At 38.1% G+C, this 20,384-nt stretch overlaps 1 protein-coding gene across 3 annotated transcripts in view; it reads left to right on the plus strand.

The window, feature by feature from the left end:
* Positions 1–20,384, plus strand: part of pld2 (phospholipase D2) — a 114,879-nt gene that overhangs the window by 63,101 nt on the left and 31,394 nt on the right. For 2 of the 3 annotated variants that reach the window (XM_039747226.1, XM_039747224.1), the window contains exons 3-13: positions 1,318–1,445; positions 1,739–1,881; positions 2,651–2,744; positions 7,658–7,723; positions 7,824–7,882; positions 8,730–8,822; positions 8,989–9,141; positions 12,155–12,304; positions 12,504–12,587; positions 12,757–12,835; positions 17,982–18,092. In XM_039747226.1, coding sequence (XP_039603160.1) covers positions 1,318–1,445; positions 1,739–1,881; positions 2,651–2,744; positions 7,658–7,723; positions 7,824–7,882; positions 8,730–8,822; positions 8,989–9,141; positions 12,155–12,304; positions 12,504–12,587; positions 12,757–12,835; positions 17,982–18,092 — 1,160 coding nt within the window. Of the gene's footprint in view, positions 1–1,317; positions 1,446–1,738; positions 1,882–1,902; positions 2,259–2,650; positions 2,745–7,657; positions 7,724–7,823; positions 7,883–8,729; positions 8,823–8,988; positions 9,142–12,154; positions 12,305–12,503; positions 12,588–12,756; positions 12,836–17,981; positions 18,093–20,384 lie in introns of those variants that run through there. The other variant, XM_039747225.1, reaches the window with a different exon arrangement.

The following is a 20,384-nucleotide window of genomic DNA, read 5'->3' on the forward strand; positions in this document are numbered from 1 at the left end:
GTTTGTTTTGTAATCTAACATATTATTGCGTTTTGCTTTGTAGTTTGTGCTGTTACTATTGCACTACTGTACAGTACTATTGTATTGTATTCCTGAGTTAACAGTGTTCAATTGGCCATCCAGCTCTGTGAAGGGGATTATTTGTGTTCTGTTTTGTGTAAGTGTTTGCCCCATTTTTGGCAGCCATTCCACATGCAAAACCTACCTGGAAATGGTCTCTCTCTGAATTCCCTTCCCCATGACTTCTTCCATTTTTTTCCCCACGAGGTGATTTTTTTGTGAGTTTTTTTTCTTGTCTTCATAGGGAGTCAAGACTTGGAGCCTGTCAAAAAACAACCCATTGCAGCACTCCTTGTGCAATTGTGGACTTCACAATGAATACATTTTTGTTGTTGCACTCCATGGGAATTTCCCATTCAGTTTGGCTTTACCCAGTTTTGCCACTGGTATACTTTGTGTTAAGTCATAACATCACAGCAAAAAGACAGTGGAAAGTTTGGCAACACCTGTTGATATCAGTACATAGTAGTATAGCTGGAGAATGAGCCTTCAATTATATATGGAACTCTGAACAGTGAAGCTGAACTAGCTGTCCCACCATGCCAAATCTCTTGTCCCTTTTTTGGACTCTGTATATAACTATGATTTTTACTGAATCTCTGCTTGGCTTGTCTCTTATCGTCTTTTGGAGTGAGGGCACCATCTGAAAGTAAATGTTTGTCTACGTGACTAAAATTAAGTCAACTCCTCTGTAGTCATGTGTATCATGAACCCTACAAACTAGCCTACACATTTTATGCATCCCCACTCATGATAAACTTTGCCTCGGTTGTTTTGTTTTGTACCTGGAGGGTATCAGTGTCTCATTTGTACTAAAAGGCAATTGACAGACAAATGCAAATAAATATATTCAAAATTTCCTCAGTTTATTTAAGTAGCTATGCCCTGTTAAACTGTAGGGAAATCATTTTGCTGTTTAGGAAAATTATGAAATCCTACTGCCAGATTGACTTTTTTCCATTTACAAGAAAATACTATCTACATACAATGGAATGTGGCAAACACTTGGGTTGGAATATCAGCGCCATCTTGTGTGCATATTGTATTTGACAATTAGTTATTCTTTTTGCAGATAATCTCATGCTCAATATGTGATTATATTGCAGTACATTTTGCAGAGATAGGCTTAATTATATATTGTGCCAGCATTGGTAGTTGGCAACATTTATGCCTGCTTATTTAAAGATCATAGTAAAGCACTTTTCTACATGGCCATCTGCTGAAAACAATAACTCACTTCTGTTCTTTTTTCCACAGATGACCGGCCATTTTTAGTGATTTATCATCTAAAGAATTTCAGGGACAAGAACATCCCCATTTTCCTGAAAGGGACACCAATCAGCTGTCGAGTTGAAAGTACAGAAAGGCATACCACACGATCTAAGGTTAGCACCCCTTTCTGCTCTACACAGAGCAGCATAATGTCGCTGGAGAAACAGAAAAGCCATTTTGCCTGGTTTCAAGCCTCTGGTATATTGGTGACCGGCTAAGTGAAAGTAGCTAATCGTTTTTAAAATAAGTTTAGAATCATTTTTAGGTCAAAACTTTCTTTTATTTCAGATTTTATTCCTCTCTGTGCTCCATTCCTCAATATATTTACTTCTGCTCTCACAAGCTTGTGATTTGACTGCAGTTATTTAGAATTCTTTTTATAACATTCTCTCCTTTTTTCTCTTAGGTCAAAATCTGCACACTTTACACTGTGCGACTTACACATGGTCAGTTTACTTGGACAGTAAAAAAGAAGTATAAGCACTTCCAGGAACTTCACAGAGATGTACAGGCTCAGAAGATGCTGATGACATTTTTGCCCTTGGGGCGGTATGACCATTTTGACTCAATTATTACCTTTTAATCTTATTTTATACAGATCTTGTTTCCACTCACTGAGAATAAAAACAGATGAAAAACTCATTATGGAAACGTCTTCTCCAATCGATTACTCCATGAGGACCACTTTTCCATCTCATGATTTCTCCTCAAGGATTTCTTGTTCATTCTTACTCTCTTTGAGGCCCTCTTCCTTCATGTTCCTCACCCCAAGAGGACATTTTCATTTTGTCCTGTCTCTATAGGAACTTCATTTTTGCACAACTTTATGATGTTTCTATTAAGACTTTTTTTTCTCCTTCACCTCTTAATCTCTTCATGAGGGGTTCTAATCTCTCTCCATATGGAACGCTACTATCCTTTACATTGTAAGTACTGTGTGTTGATTCTGTTCTTTATTTTTACACTTCCCTGAGTTATTTCACTAATGGATCCTTATATTCTGTTTGTTGATCTGTCTCTGGATCAAGTCTCCCCTCTTTTTCTGAAGATAGTGTGATCCTATAGTCTTCAACATGTTATTTTTTTATTTTACATTTCTCAAATTCTCTGCCGTTCCTCTGCTCTTTGCCCTGCCTCTTCAAAATGAGGAGTTAGCCATATTCTAGTTCATATACATAGTTCCAACTAATCTAAATTACTCTCTTTACCGCCACTTTAAAACAATGTAGTAATCAAGTGCTTTTAAATATTTTTACTTGAGTTATTTTGTTTCCAAAATATCTCTTCAGATATATAAAGACCTGGTATTATTTTGTAGGTTTGCCATTCAGAGACAACAGCTAGAAGCACTTGGTGGAGACATGCCGACACTTCATGGGGCAGACAGGAACCGTCGGGCATCCAGCAAACCAGTGAGTTTCATATCCTTGGCACTACAGTTTTTAAAGTTGGACAAAAACAACTGCACTTTTATTCATTCATAATGCTTTCGGCTGACACTCCTTAAGTTGATATTATGTCTGTTTTCTCAAAATTCAGTATACATTAGCAATACCTCACATATATGTGCTCATTGACATTTAAGACAACTGTTTAACATTACTGGAGTTTATCTTTTTCTATCTGTTGAGAATGTCACTACACCTTCTACCCAGGTTATATTAGTGACCTTAGACTGAGGGATCTAAATGTTAAACCACAAAACATTGGGGCAGATTCAATTTGAAAATGGATCCTGCTAATCTAGGTTCTCCTCCCCTCCTGTCCATCTCCTTTTGACTGCCTTGTCAGTGAAGCAACCATTCCCAAAATGAAGTAAAACAAGGTTATGTATATAGTTTCAAAGGGATGTACCCTGCCTAAGGTCCCTCAGTTAGTAATGTCACTCTGGCCTATTTGGAAGGTAGGCTTGGGTGGTACTTTTGAACACTTTTTCTGGCCATCTTTGGTTTTTTGACCTTGTAACTGTGAAGTCATTATTCAACCTGACTCTGTCTAAAGTGTGAGAAACTCTGTGCAAAAATAGCATAAGCACAGAAGTGTTTAAACAATGTAAGATAGTCATAATAATCATCATCATAATAACAACATAACTTTCTGCCAGAGGTACTATGTATTAAAGTTGTAGTCAGTTTTTTTTACCATATACTATATATACTGTAAAGTTTATGTACTTTCATTTGAAATTTCTACTTTTAATATTTTGCATGTATATGCCTTACAATTCACAAAGAAATATTAACACTTCTTGCGTAACAGCATGCATGTCAATATAAAGTTAGTTACTTTCTTGTCTTCATATCATTTCTCCTCTACATATTTGTTGACACACAGTAGACCACAGCCAGTTTTTCACATTTGATTTAATTTGATACAACTAAATACTGCTTCACTAAAAATCTTTGTTTGGAAAACACCCCAGTACTCAGATGTTCCTAGGAAATGAAAGACATACCACTGTTATCTTTTTTTATTGAAATTATTATGCAGGCTGAGAGGGCTTCCCAAACTTTTTCATATGACTGTAAATACAAAAAGGTTGTCTTTGAAAATGTAGTGATGTGTGGAGGAGTCCTCTGTTGATCCAGTCATAGTGAAAATGTAAAGGTGATCCCTAAAACAGGTTGTGTATCACAACATAGCATGGCGGTAGGAGATATTTTAATCAGAGACATAAAGAAAAGTATGAGGAATCATGAACCAAAGATGAAGATTTGGATGTTGAAGAAGGACAGTGTTAGAAGCAAATTTGCTGAAATTCTGGTAACAAGAGTGAATGAGACACATGCAGGAAGCATCCTGAGAAGAAAAAGAAATTGCATTATTCTTTGTGGACCTAGAAAAGTTGTCTGAAAGGGTCCCTTGAGAGGTGGTAAGGTGGCCGAGTGGTTAGAATCTGGTGCTGAAGTACAACATTAGTAAAAAGTGAAACGGAATAAAAGGAGAAATACTGAAATAGAAAGCTAGCTTAGAAGTGAAAGGCCTCATGGTAAATACAGAAATGATCAAGGGGTTGTTGGTTGGAGGCAAAAGAACAGGAGATGGATCCATGGCCATGTGACATTTGCAGCCGAGGTTAAGGGAGAAACTCATTTTAAAGTGTGGGTTGTTGGAATTTATGCAAAGATGGAGTTGTATGAAGAGTAGTTTACAGACAGAAAGTGCCAATTTTGTTTGTAGAAATTGTATGAGAAGGGTATAGAATGCTGACATACTAAGTGAAAATGTAAATATTAACATTGGAGTTGTTTTGAAGAAAGTACAAAGAGTGTGCTGTTGTTCAGGTGACATGTTGAATGCAGACAGAGCTATAGGAAGAACTGTTAATAGTGAATATGAGAAACTCCTAAAATAAATTCTAGGGCCTGTTCCCCATTCTCTCTTCTCAAGGAGCCTCATTGGCATTTGTAGCTGTGTTTACCCAAAATGATCATAGTTCTGTAATTTTTAGTTCTGGATTCTGGTAATAGTGTGACACATATTCAAATAATTCCATAGACCAAATATCTTTGTTTTTAAAAGATTGATAAAAGCAAAACAGTTCACACAAAAATAGAGAAAAAGTTGCTGTTGCAAAATAAAGAAAAGACCATGTTCAAATAAAACTCTGTTTAAGACTTTTACCTTGTTTCATTTTTCTAAGTTTGATCATACAGTCAAAAACCATTTGTAAACGGTCAGAAAACTTTATGCGATCCCATTTACAAACTGCAAATCAGTCTATCAGTCCATTCTAGCAATGAGACTAATTATAGACAGGCTTAAATGACACTCTGTATTACAGGTATAGCCAGGAAGGTTCTATTTCACATTAACCAGAGGAGGTAAAGGCTATAGCTATGAGAGTAACTTCTATTCTGTTCAAATTAAGCAATCACTTATATGAGTTTTACTTGGCTTTTACACCATTGAAGCGAAAGGTTTATAAAAGTTATGTTAGGAGTAGTAAGCTCTATTGGAGTGAGACATGGGTAAGGTGGCACATGAACCAAAGCTGGAAATGCAAGAGATGAAAGTAATTAAATTATTATCTAGAGTGCCATTCAGTGAAAGAAGGTAAAAACTAATTTAAAAGAAAGACTTTTTATGGAGGAGATATGGGGAGAATCAGACTAAGGTGGTTTAAGTATGTGGAGCAAAATGCAGAAAGTGGATGAAAAAGTAAACAAAGATGGGGGTGGAGGGAAGGGTACCCATTATCACCTGTATAGCACTATCTCTGAGATTTTCACTTTGTAAAAGGAAGAATCACACTTGCTGATCATGCCACTGCTGTAGAGAGAGGCAAAATGATGCATGTTGGTCAGACATGCAAGTAAGAATTTCACTGTACTCTGTATACATAACAAAAGACTTCAACCTTAATTTGACTCAGCCCAAATGTTGGTCTTCTCATGAATTGCCCCGATGAAGCATTTTTGTTTTTGCCTGCTTCCATTGCCCTACTGCTCATGTCACCTTGATAATAAGCATGGAAAATAGTTTGTAACTTTTCAGTGATCCCTGTAAAAAAGTGACATTGGTCTGCATTGTGAAGAACAGCTATCAAATCTGTGTCTGCCCTCTTCCCATAGACCTTGATTGACAGAGGTTACATTAAAGTTGGTAGTGCTGAACAGTCCATGTTTAGTTAATTAGTGTACAAAGTTATTAGCTTGTTTTTTAAATGTATGTTATAAAAGGTATTTTGTGTATTGTTTACTTTCAATACTAAGGACAAGTGCAAAAAATAATTTAATTTCTCTGTGAAATATGGCAGTAAATCAGGTAACTAATTATTATTTTTTTTTTTTATTAATTTTATTGCAATCAAGATTTTACAAAAAGAAAAATTGAGTTAAGAACAGATCGATCCCCACCCCTGAGAGAGAGAGCAAGCCAAATAACGTTAAATTTAAGGCTTGTAAACATACCTAATTTAAAAAAAAATTTTCTCTGTGCTTTATGAACTTATTTTAAAATATTACTGATTAGATCCTGCCATGTTTTGAAAAAGGTCTGTACAGATCCTCTAACTGAGTATTTGATTTTTTCCAATTTCAAATAATATAACACATCGGTTTCCCATTGACTTAAAAGAGGAGAGTTTGGATTCTTCCAGTTTATCAGAATGAGTCTGCGTGCCAACAGTGTAGTGAATGCAATCACAATTTGTTTGTCCTTCTCCACTTTAAACCCCTCTGGAAGAACCCTAAACACAGCTGTTAATGGGTTAGGAGGGATTGTGAGTCCAAGGCTGTCTGAGAGGTAATTAAAAATTTTTGTCCAGAATAATGTTAATTTGGTGCAGGCCCAGAACATGTGACCTGTTGAGGCTGGGACTTGGTTGCAACGTTCGCAGGTTGGATCATGTCCTGGAAACAGTTTGGAGAGTTTTAGTCGAGACAGATGTGCTCGATATATAATTTTGAGTTGTATAATTGTATGCTTTGCGCATATGGAGCTTGAGTGAATTCTCTGCATTGCTAATTACAAAAATGCTTTTGGGACAATTCAGATAATGGGAGAGTGGAAACTGACAGAACAAAATACAAAATAACAAGGATCCAAGTACATATGACATTTTCTGAAGCTGACTAAAGTTCTGTTTCCACCATGTGGCACCTTGTATCACATTGCTTTACTAACTCACAGTCACACCACTGGAAAAACAGCAGCTGTGATACCATACACTTGGTGTGGTGATAGGCTAACTCAATAATTTTCACCTTTACTTGGATGTAGAGCATCCTCCTTTTGTAGGTCTTTCCTGTTTTCAGAAAATGTTCATATAGCTAAATTTAGAAAACAAAAGAATATCTGTAAAATGATCAAGCTTACTGTATTATAGACTTTTATTTGATGCGTTCTGAGTCTTTTGCAATTGGTTCTCATGCTAATTGCCCCTGTGACCACTACAATGTCTTGCTAACTTTACCTGTAAATTCTTGATTCTTGATTCACAATTATGCCAGCTAAGAAATTATAACAGCTCTTGATCTGGAAAATTGCCTGCTGGACTTTTTGGGATACTTTGATTTTTTACACTTGTTCTTAAAATGTCTTTTTAACAGTAAATTTTTGTGATAAACTAAAAAGGGGCCATTGGTACAACAGTATGTTTCTCACACAGCGAATAATTATCTCCATTTTGTATGGTAATGTAAGAAGGATACCTGTTCAGATAGAGTAATATTATATTGTTTATTCTTCTTTCTGTTTTTATGCCTAGAGTTGTAGTATTTCAGAATCAGCACTCTACCCAGTTGTTTTAAAACATGGCAAGTGTTTTATTATCTATACCCTACACAAGATCCATCTCCTGTTGCTGTTCTTTTTCCTGTAGAAACATCTGGAAGTTTACCTAAATGAACTCCTAGAGAACAGCTTCTGTAGGACTTTCAGTGGCATGGTAAGGTGCTTAGTTTAAAATGACCACATGAGGTTGGCTGCTGTTAGAGACAGGTCCGACAATAAGTAACCACTGCAGTGATTTTTTTTTTCATTTGCAGATGGAATTTCTAGATGTCAGCCCATTGTCTTTCATCAAGGACCTTGGACCAAAAGGATTGTAAGTTTTTTTGTGCAAGAGGCCACTGTTGAACCACCTTAAACCAGCATTTTCCAGTGTTGCATTTCTGGATTGAAAAATGAATTCAGATGACTCTGCTTTAATTAGTTGTTTTCTCAAACTGAAAAACATAGCTATAGGAATGTCCTGTACACCTGTTGTAATAGACAGCATTGGCTGGCTGGCATCCTGGCCAGGATGGGTGGTTACTTACCTGGCATGGAGGCCTTTTTATTCGAAGGGTGTAGGTGGACAGGCATCCTGACCAGGTTGGTTAGTGGTACCTTTCCTGGTCAGGAGGCCATTATAATGGATGGACAGGAGAGACTTCATTCTTCCTGGGCCATGTGCTTCCCCAGTACATTGGGTGGCGACATCTCACTGACATGAATCCCATTCAGACACCTGCAGGGCTGCATGGGCATTGTAGTTTTGATGGGCAGCCTCAGGTGCCACTGGGGAGAGATGCTGGAGGCAGGATCTCTTGTCACAGAGTGCTTCCTGGGCACAATGTGATTGCACCAGAAGTACTCCAGGGTCCGGTATAAAGGAGGCTGCTCCACTTCTCCTTGGGAGTTGGAGTCAGAGTCGGGTGGGAGAGGACAAAGCTCGCTTGGGAGGAGTGGAAGTAAAAAAAAAAAAAAGAGTGAGACAGAGAAATAGTATTTTGCCACTATTACAAAAAAGCCTTTTGTATGTTATTTTATTTAATAAAACATGTATTTGCACCTGGGACTTGTTTTTGTGAGGTTGAATCTGAGGTTTGGGGTGTTTTAACTCCACTAGAGGTCACGCTGTCTGTCCTCCATCAGTGTGAAACCATTGCTCACAAGTTTTTTATTTGCAGGGAAGGTTTTATCCTGAAACGGTCGGGGGGCCACCGCATCCAAGGATTGAATTGCATTGGACACCATCAGTTCTGCTATCGCTGGTCACGCAGGTGAGAAGCATAGCCGTAAGAGCTTTGTAATCTCCTCCTTTTGAAGTTTTATTTAAAAAATGCATAGCTTCTCCCTCATCCTGTAGGTCTGTTAAAATATTGCTCATTTCTCTGGAGTATCATCTGGGCCCTGAGCTAAAGAAGCCTGTACTACTTGCTTTTACAGATGGCTTGTTGTAAAGGACTCCTTCTTGCTGTATATGAAGCCTGAGGCAGGAATCATTTCCTTTGTGCTTCTGTTTGACCCAGAACTCAAAGTTCAGGTGGGCCGACGTTTCACTGAAACCAAATATGGGGTCTGCATCCAGAACTTTGCCAGGTATGTAACTGTCATCTGCAGCACTGTAACTAATGCAAAGAAGCCCTAAAGCTGATACAGTTATCTTAAAGATAAGAAGAAAGATATTGGAAAAGCCCTACTGCCATAACACCTTCCTGACCAGGGTCACTGTAGCTGCATCTTTTCCATGTTCCCAAAATCAAGCAGCTACTGAGTTGGTAAGGTAGAATCCAGCGCGAGTCCTACGGGTTTAGTGAAAATTTTAAAATGATCAAATTATAGAAATTCAGAAAAACGGTATTACACAGAATAAAAGGTAAAAAAGGAAAAAAGATTTCTGTTTCTTTACAATCTTAGCTTTCTTGTGTTAAACCTCAGATACTTTCTATAATTAAAGGTTGTTTTACTTTCTGTACTAGGTTGTAAAGGTTGTGTTTTTTCTCAATGGCAAACTTACCTAGACTTCACTTAGTACAGTACATTATGTATGTATGGTTTGAAACTGCACTCCATGCCTTACCAGCTGCAAGGTAGATCATAAACTGGAGCTAGTCTGTAGTCAGAGGAACAGAAAATAATTAGAATATTACATTTATAATTTAGCTTGTGGGTGTTTTGATAGAACCTCCCATTGACTATGCACTAATATATAGAGAAACATTTAACATAACTAAGAAAATATTTCTGTCAATTTAACATAACTTAAATAACAGACAAATGGCTCTTACAGCCACCAACATGAATACCTGAAATAAAATTCTGCTTTATAGTCTGAGCAGGAATACCAGTGTGCCACAGATAGATACATACATATACAAGGGTAAAGGAAATTTGAGAATTATTGCAAAGGGTAGAAAATGAAACAATGCAGCATGTTTGCGTTGCCCAAAGAAATCTCAATATGACGTGTTCTTCAACAATACATCAGCGGCGCATCCATGTTAATTTGACCTTGACTTCAACTAGTCTAATGGCAGAATGGTGTGCTGTGCACATTCAAACTACCCATAAGCCATCATAAACGTGTTGTGCTGCATCATCTTCTATTTGTGGTGGTTACTGTATCATTTTCAAATTGCCTTTACTTTTTGATTTTCCCTCATATAATTTAAAATGTGTGAAAGAGCACAGTGGGTGAACATAAGGATTCAGTCTGAACCTGAAAAGGGGAGTCTACAGTGTTGATTTTGTAAGTGGCCAAGGAATTCGCACTTGTTGATTGGCAGTATTAACAAGTTAGGTGAAGTGGCTTTATTGTTATTTACAGTGTTGCAGCATAAAACTAAGGAACAAGATGCAGCATATTGATAAACATAGGACAAGTATAAGACAAGTGAAGAATTACACTATAAATAGATAATAGGTTAATGAAAAATTAATAGGTAATAACAAGTGATGAAAATTTGATCCGTCAGTTTCACCTAGCAAATCAAGCAACAGTCAGAACAGTGGAATATAGTGCCTGCAACATCATAACTCATTTAACCAGTCAATAATGCATTATTTGCTTTGCCATTGGTTGGTTGATCTGGAGGTAAACTATCAGTTATTCCCTTCTTGACAACAATGCTACCACCCATACTAAATGGAAGTCAGGGCCTGTTCTGTGAAACTGTGGATTCAGAGTATTGCCACAGCCACCCCATTCTCCAGGCCTACTCCAATATGACTAGCACCTGCTTCCCAGTCTGAAGGGTTACCATTATGGAACACACTAAGGGAGTTATGAAGAAGGCAAATCAGATGCATAGGAGTGGTGGCAAAATCAAGGGAAAAGTTTTATTTGGGTAGCACTGAAAATGGACATAAATGTTATAATTCAAATTTGTGGAAGTTTTTACTGATGTTTATCTTTTTAGGACAAGCACAAACTGTTTTGATCACATTCATATGTTTATTTATCTGAGTGAGAGAAAATTTTAATTATGCATTTTAAAAATTAAACAAATTGAAAAAAGCTTCAACATTAAAATATATTTTTCAGTGTGACTCTTTCTTTTACATTTTTTGTTTCCTTTTTCTGTAACTCCTGTATACTTTAGCAGTTTCCTTTGATAACCATTGCTCCTTTAACCCTACCATCTTCCTTTAAAAGGAGCCTTGGGAAAAGACTAATTATAGTTTCTACGTCCCCTGTTTGAATAGTAAAGACAGAATAAAGATGCAACTTAAATAATTCAATTCATTTATAAGGTATTATATGGGGATATTGTCATTGTAGTGATCCAAGGTAACCTGAAAGTGGCTGAATGGTATTGAACATGCAATATGTAGAAGGTTACTCAGATAGGGGTTGGATGGCTATGTGGCTTTTATCCATCATACTTTGACTTGAAACTTTAAATGACAGAAAAAGTCTCACAGACTCAAGGTTTTATTTTGAAATATTTATCAGCCTGGTGATTTTAGCTTTCTCTGTTACTACTTGACCTTTAACACCATATGCATGAGGCATAGTTTATCATTTATTTTTTGCTTTTTTATTATTTATGTGTGAATGATTTGATATTGACAACATGGTGACACCGTCATTAGCACTGCTCTCTCATGGCTCCAGAGTCTAGCTTTCAGTTCAAGCTTCAAGGAGTTTACATACTCTCCCCATATTTGCATGGGTTTTGCTTTATGTACTCTGGTATTTCCCTTACATTCAAAGCAATTTCTGTGTTAAGTTCATTACTGACCGTAAATGCCCTCTCTATGTCAGTATTGTTTACCCTGTAATAGGCTGGTGCGTAGTCCTGGAGTTCAGTCCTACGGGCAGAATCTGTCCTGCCAGGATAGGCACCAGCTTTCTTCAAACCTGAACTGGATTAGCAGTTTGAAAACAGAAAAATGGTTAATCTGATGTGCTGCTTTACATTTGACAAGCTTTTATAAAAGGCGGCATGTAATAAATAATTACGTTTTCAGTCAGAGTAAGAGTACCCAAAAATAAACTCTTGATATTAACTCTCCTGCTTCTTGGATAAGAAATAATGGCCACTGTTGTCTGCACAGTTTTAGATATATTTTTAAGCTCATTCTAAGAGGAGTTTTTTTCTCGTTGCAGAACTCTGATCATTAAGTGCAGCAGTTACCGACAAGCCCAGTGGTGGAGCTACGAAATCCAGGGTTTGGCAAAACAGTATTCTAAGGATTTCCTCCAGACACATCGTTTTGGTTCATATGTACCAATACGCCACAACTCATTGTGCAAATGGTAACTGGAATTAAATAACAGTTGTCAGAATCAAATGATTTTTAACCCTACCTATTGCAATTTTGTTATGATGATACCGGTTAGGAAAATTAGCACTGACTGACTGATACATAATCAGACTAGGAGAGCTATCCCTATTTAAATAGGCTTTAGAGCTGAAAAGTACAGTAATCAGACAGTGCAAATATCTTCTATTTAGGTATGTAAATGGATGTGGCTATTTTGCCGATGTGGCGGAGGCCTTGGAGCAAGCTAAGGAGGAGATCTTCATTACGGACTGGTGGTGAGTAAATTAACTTGGAGAGACTAGGAGATTCCTGGTTTCCAGCCTTTCTTTTATCAATCTGAATGTGAAAGTTGTAGTTTATTGTGATTCTGACAGCTCAGTGGACAAGTAAACAGCCATTATCTGTCACCAGGTAATAATGTCTCAATGTCTCTTTTTAATGCAGGTTAAGTCCAGAAATTTTTTTGAAAAGGCCTGCAAATGATGACTATTGGCGGCTGGATAAGATCCTCCATCGTAAAGCGGTAGGTTTAAAACTTGGTCCAGCAGCAATCAAATTAAATGAAGTGAGTTTTTGACCCTGCAGTCAGTGAAGGGAGTGACCAGCCCTCAAAGAGAAGAGGACTGAAGAGGGGAGGAGGCCCTTAAAGAGGTATACTGTACTATATTTGGCCCCAATAAGGAAACAAATGGTTCTCACACAAAGGGTATGTCAGTATTGTAAATTTAAACAGATTGACTCACAAGATACATTTACCATCATTAAAGTTAAGCTGCAACAAAACTGAAGTCATGCTAATTGGCACCAAAGCTCAGCTTAAGAAAATGAGCTCCTTTTCAATCACTCTTTCTGAATTTTGATGTTATTTTGATTGCTCTTTTGCCTGTTCTACCCATATAAATCACTTAAGAAACTTTCTTACTTTCACCTCTGCAACATATCCTGTGTTTGCTAATTCCTTTCCTTTACTAATGCTGAGACAGGTGTCTATGCTTTTAGTACATCCTGCATCGACTACTGTACCCTCCCTACTGACAGGTCCATTCATCCATCCATTATCCAACCCGCTATATCCTAACTACAGGGACACAGGGGTCTGCTGGAGCCAATCCCAGCCAACATAGGGCACAAGGCAGGAAACAAAACCCCGGGCAGGGCGCCAGCATACTGCAGGGCACACACACACCAAGGACAATTTAGGATCGCCAATGCACCTAACCTGCATGTCTTTGGACTGTGGGAGGAAACTGGAAAACCCAGAGGAAACCCATGCAGAGTCCACGCAGGGGAGGACCCAGGAAGCGAACCCAGGTCTTCTTACTGCGAGGCAGCAGCGCTACCACTGCACCTCCGTGCCGCCCTCCTACTGACATGTGCCCCTTCTAATTCGCTATCTCAGCTCCAGCTGGTTCAAAATTCTCCTGCAAGAGTCCTCACATAGTCCCACAACAATGAGTACATAACACCCATCCTGCCCTGCGTTCACTGGCTGCCCATGTCTTCATAGCATTAAATATAAAATTCTATTATCTATATACTGTATATAATTCACTAAGGCAAGACACCCATGGAAAGCACGCCGGAAGGGGCGTGGATTCACTAAGCCGCCGACAAGTAAGATACCTATGGCGCACGCAGGGAGGAGCCACGGCCACCAACTCCAAGACCATTAGATACGACGACAACTCGCAGAGCCACGCCCACCAACTTGGCAATCTTTTCATTCTACTGTTGTATTCTCACACCACCCGTTTTAGACAACCGTGTCTTTCCAGAAGTGTTTAGCATTCAATAAATAATTATGCACGACATTGAGCGTGTGTCTACCCGGCGTGGGTAAGCCGTTGAACCCAATTCAGGCTGCAAACCGTGGAATTCCCACTAAGTGCGACTCATACGCTCCCACTGGTTGCGTCCCAACCCTTTGTACACACCCCCCCCCCACCTCGCTACTACCATGGTCGGGTGTGTTTGTGGATTTAATATAGAAAAGCAGCCAAAACCACACAGAGCAATGAAAAGTCTACGTCAGTCACAGGTACATCTGGACTGTGTAAAGACGACGACTCAAGTGACAAGTTGGAGGTGGGCACATGAGCGGGCAGTGCATACTGAACGAGAAATCAGCAGACTAGCATGATGGACGGAGCTGAATGGACATCCTTCTCCTCTCCTCCCGTTCTAGACTCCGCGCCGTGCACCCCCATCCCTCTGTCTGGCAGGAGAAGGCGCGAGGACAGTCCGCCAGTTATCAGTCACGGATGATTGTGTGTTGGTTTGTTACGTGCATTGTTACAATGTTGCTTTTCTTGCTGATTTATTACATTACCGATTTTTCAAATGTTAATTTTCTCCCTGTGCTTAAAAATCATTAAAAAACCGGCCTGATTATGCGGCGTATGGTACGCCGCGGGTTGGCTAGTTAACTTATAATGCTTCAAATGTCCTGAGATCAGCTGACTCAATTTATTCTTTTGAAAATACAATAGAAACCCATTTGTTCAGGGAGACATGTAACTTCCTCTGATATTCTGGCCATTTTTTCAGCTTCCTGTCTTTGTCCAGGTACACTGAATGGTTTGCATTTGTATCACAAATTATGTTTTTTATTCAAGGTTTTCTTGTAGTATTTTGTATATTTTGTATTTTATTCTGGTTTATTGTATCTCATTCTAATTCGGTGCTTTATGTTTCCTGTATTTATCTTTATTTAGTGTTTTATACTGATATTATTTGAATCCAATTTTATATATGTCCTATTTTCCATTTAGAACTTCTGTGAAATGCTTTGAGAATGGTAAAGGAGCCATTATAATCAAAATTTATTATTAATAATACAGTGGAACCTTGGTTCACGAACGTCTTGGAACATATACAAATCGGTTTACGTCCAAAAAGTTCGCCAAACTTTTGCATCTGTTCACGACCACAGACTCGGTATCTGAACAAGCCAGTTTCCCTTTCAGTTTGTGTGCGCCGATGATTTCACATGTTTTCAGTCTCTTGCTGTGCATTCCCTGTGCAGCGAGCAAGAGAGAGAGAGAGAGAGACACACAAACACACACGCGAGAGAGAGCGAGACGGCTGGACGCATTAGGCTGAGAAGGCAGTTAAAAATGCACCAGGCTTGTTTTTAAAGAGACAGCAGAGAGAGCATTGTTTTAACCTTGTTGTATTTAATGAAGGCTTTTTTTCTATTGGATTTTAACCTCCACTTCACTTCTGTTTACAGCGATCGGTTCGTAGCGTGCATTGTTGCAATGGTACTTTTCTTGGTGGTTTATTAAATAACGGATTTTTCAAATGTTCATTTTTTTCCCTGTGCTTAAAACTCATTAAAAAAAAGTGTTTTTAGCGAGCGGTTCGTAGCACTATAGTGCAGACTCTTGCAGTGTTAGTTTTCTCTGTTGTTCAAGGTTTTCTCAGTGTTATTCAATGTTATTACATTTAGTTTACTATTACACTGTGCATTCTATGGTATTATTAACTATATTTGTGCTTAAAAATCTTTAAAAAAATATATTTATGTACAGTTTGTACGGTCTGTAACGGATTAATTGTATTTACATACAATCCTATGGGGGAATTACTTCAGTTCACGACCAAATCGGTTTACGACCAGAGCTTTGGAACAAATTATGGTCATGAACTGAGGTTCCACTGTATTATTAAATGTTTTCTAAAAATACTGAGATAATAGGAAATAAAGTCCACAAGTAGTACCAATGATGAATTTGTCTCACTGTCCCTTTTGAAAAAGAAAAGGCAAAACTTGGTGTACCCCATGCTTACTTAGCAAATTTCATGCAAGAACTGAAACCTCAGTGATTGCTTCATAATATAACCGAGTATTCACATTGGGCTGTTTGTGATACTTTTAAAAGTATACGTGTTCTGCATAACGTAATGGAAGTCTGTTTACCAGAAACCCTTTAAGACTAACCAAAAAGTAGCAATGAGATGTTTAATGTTTGGTGACAAAAATCAAAGTTAATCTACAGCAAGTGACTCCCTTCTAGTTTGCCCTTCTCCTTTTGTTATACTGTAATGGTTGTGAAATTAAATGTAAGTGATATAAACAATTCTGAATACAATGTATCTGTATTTTTCTTGATCTAAATAAATTCACTTATGACTTTGCTATTTTGTCCTTAATAATCACATTGGTTTAGCCATCTGAAGCCCCTGAATACTTTTGTGTAATTATCCAGCCAGTAGTTCCCAGTACTGCACTTCAGTGTTCTATTTGAACCAGTTTTGTAGCACTTTCAGTCAGTGTTCCAGGCTGCTAACACCCTGAGAGTCTTGCATCCCCATCAGTATGCTTCCTACAATGCTTACAGAGGCATGCCTCACTGTTGGCCTGTACTAATTATGAAAGCAGAACAGGTAACCACTAATTTGTTACTCTTGTTAATATCCCCCAGGCCACTAGATTTCACTGGTGGTTAGATTCATCGGACTATTGGGGAGGATAGACAGCCTGGCCCTCCCCAATCACACTCTGTGTTATGAGAAGTCTTCAAGGAAAGCTAGTGCTGGTAAGGGGAGCTCCTGAGGGGTACTTAAAGACCTTTGAACTCTTACCATGTAACCTAGAAGCCTTTGAGATGGCTTACCTGGAAGGGTTTCCTGACCAGGCTTAGAAGGCCCCTGCTGTGAGTATACATGGGGCCCTGGAGTTGGGAGGAAGCCACTGCTAAGTGGCTAGACAAGTAAAAGAGGCTAGATGTGAACTAGTATGTGAGAGGTAAATATCAGGGTCAGAAGGCTTAGGTTTATTGTTTATTTGTAGCCCTTATGGGTTTCTGAGATCATTTTCTGACTGCTTTGGTAATACAATTGTTTTCTTTTGTTAATTCTGTTCTTTTTGGTCATTATTTGGGTTCAAGAATGAAGCATGAGTGCCCCCTATAGTCCACACTATTTAAATGTGGTTAAAAACAAATATTGTTTTTTGCGAATGACTTTAATGTTTGGAGTTTTTCCTTTGCTATACACCTGGCAAACTGTTCTGGAGGTGACTTCCAGCTAGATAAAATTAGTTTTTATTTTTGTGGGTGCAGTTAATTTAGTCTTTTCTGAGTTACAAATATTTTTGATGTCTCCTGCCAAACTAAGTGGCAGTTTGAGCTAATCCAACAATTCTGTTTCAGTTGTGGGAAAAGATTATGGAAAGGAGCCTGTCTTTGGTTTTCTGGTTACATGATTAGGGATATCAGCAGTAGCCAGACCACAGCAAATCAGGAAAGATGAACAGAATATGAAATGTGCAGTATTACCCTGGATAGTTAATTGCAAGTAAAAGGAAAGAAAGAATTCAAAAAATGAGTAAATTAAAGCAGTAGAGGAGACAGCAGAGACAGATTTAGAAGGGATTACACAGGGAGCTTAAACGCTTTATACAAGAATAATATATTGTTAAGTATAAGTGCCAGTTTCTGAATGCAATAGAAGCAATGTGATTCCTAACTTTAGATTTTAACATGTAAGCTGAAAGATCTTTACAGATGGACCATCTAAAAGTCTCAGTAAGACATCTTTTAGTTCATCTTTATATCTTAAGAAGTTCCTTTTGTCTGACCCCCTCCTTTTTTCTGTTGTTTTTACTGTGACTGTGCACTGTGAAAGTATTCATAACGTGTCCATTCATTTGACTGTCATTGCAGGAGCAAGGTGTCAAGGTCTGCATTCTTCTTTTCAAGGAGGTGGAGCTGGCCCTTGGCATCAACAGTGGATATAGTAAAAAGACTCTCATGTCCCTTCATCATAACATTAAGGTACCACACCAGATTCACACATCCATCCATCTATATTTCAAACAATACAATACAGTATACTTATTTTTGTATAATACTTTTCAATGAGTGCAGGGACAGAACACAGTGAACAAATTCTCAGGTATAAAACAAGTAAGTATTATACAGAATTAGGACATATAAGTATATGAATTTGTTAAAATACACAGAAAACATTCAGAAAGTAATTAACCTAAACAGAAGCCAACAGCTTATCCAGACCAGTGTGGCTTATACAACCCCTTTTCCAAAAAAGTTGGGACACTGTGTAAAATGTAAATTAGAATTGAATATGGTGATTTACAATTAATGTAAATCTTGTTTAACTGAAAATTGTACAAAGACAACATATTAGATGTTGAAACAGAGATTTTTTTGTTTATTTTGATTCTGATGCCAGCAACACATTTCACAAAAGTTGGGACAGGGCATATTTACCACTATGTTGCATCACATTTTCTTTTAACAACAGTTTCTAAACATTTGGGAACTGAGGGGACCTATTGCGGTTGTTTTGGAAGTGAAATGTCCCATTCTTGCCTGATGCATAATGTCAGCTGTTCAACAGTTTGGAGTCTTGTTTGTCATATTTTTTGTTTCATAATGTGCTAAATGTTTCCAGTGGATGACAGGTCTGGACTATAGGCAGGCCAGTTTGGTTCCCAGACTCTTTTACTATAGAACCATACTGTTGTAATATGTGCAGAATGGAGTTTGGGATTTGTCTTGCTGAATTAAGCAAGGCCTAACATGAAAAAGACATTGTCTGGATATCAGCTTATGTTGCTCCAAAACCCATATGTATAATTCAGCATTAATGTTGCCTTCACAGATGTGCAAGCTACTCGCACCATGTGCATTAATGCACTCCCATACCATCACAGACATTCGCTTAAGAACTGTGTGCTGATAACATACCAGATGGTTCCTCTCCTCTTTAACTTAGAAGACATGCTGTCCATGATTTCCAAAAAGAAATTCAAATTTTAATTCATCAGACTACAGGACTGTTTTCCACTTTGCCTCAATCCATCATCAATGAGCTTGGGCTTAGTTTCTTCTTTGCATGGTAGAGTTTTAACTTGCATTTGTGGATGCAGCAATGGGCTGCATTCACAGACGGTGGTTTTCAGAAGTGTTCCTGAGCCCATACACTGATTTTCTCCACAGAATTTTGTCTGCTTTTAATGCAGTGTCACTTGGTGGGCCCTAAGATCACATCCAACCAATACTGTTTTTTTGCTTTGTCTTACATGTGCATATATTTCTCCAGATACTCTTAATATTTTAATGATATTATGTACCTTAGATGATGAAATTTTTTGCAGTTTTATTTTGAGGACCATTATTCTAAAATTGTTGCAGTACCGTAGATCCCGTTATATAAGCCGAGAATTTCTTCCTAGATTTTTGGCTTGGAGTTTGGGGGTCGGTTTATACAACGAGTATCGTTTCAGATTCAAGATTTCCAGCGCAATGCCGGTTTTGCCAATGAATACGGAAGTAAATAATGACGAAACCACAGAGCCATCTTTCAGATGAAGAAGTAACTTTGCATGCCGGTACTTTAAATTAAATAAAGAATTTATTCAAAAAAGTGTTTTAGTTGTTGATTTTATTAATAAAATTTATAATAAATTATCAGGAAGTTTAAAATGAAATATTTTGTTTTGATTTACGATCAACATCTTGCGTTACGAAACGGATGCGGTCACGTGTATCCGCTTGCGTGACTGTAAACAAACAACCGAGAGCGTTAGTAGCGTCAGTCGGAGCTCAGATACATGTGTTTGTGGATGTCATTTCCGTCATTGCAGTGATTTACCTATATATATAATTCATTAAGACCATGCAAGCAAGACACATAATTGCTAAGGAAGGAAGAGAAGGTAAAAGTAAGCGATCGCAATCGAAACGAAGATGGACATTGTGTGGAAATATCTCCTCCTTACTGCAGCCCAAAGATGTCAAATTAAATGGTGAGTACAGTATGAAATTGTTTCTAGAATAGAATGCCTTTTATTGTCACTATACGCATCTACAATGAGATTAAAAGCAGCACCTTCAGTGCAGAAAAAAGTTCTGTATAGGGCTTGTATGGTTGTTTTTTAGCTTTAGCGTAACGCCGGATCTGCGGCCCCGCTTCTGCTTTCTTTCCCTCCTCTGTCTGTGTCGTCTCCTAGACACGACAACAATCCACGGAGAGCTCGCTGGTTTCGCTATGTTGTCTGGGATGTTGTGCGTGTGATGAAAAACACTCAAAACAGATGTTTG

This window comes from Polypterus senegalus, chromosome 3, assembly GCF_016835505.1.
Source record: "Polypterus senegalus isolate Bchr_013 chromosome 3, ASM1683550v1, whole genome shotgun sequence".
Classification (NCBI taxonomy): domain Eukaryota; kingdom Metazoa; phylum Chordata; class Cladistia; order Polypteriformes; family Polypteridae; genus Polypterus; species Polypterus senegalus.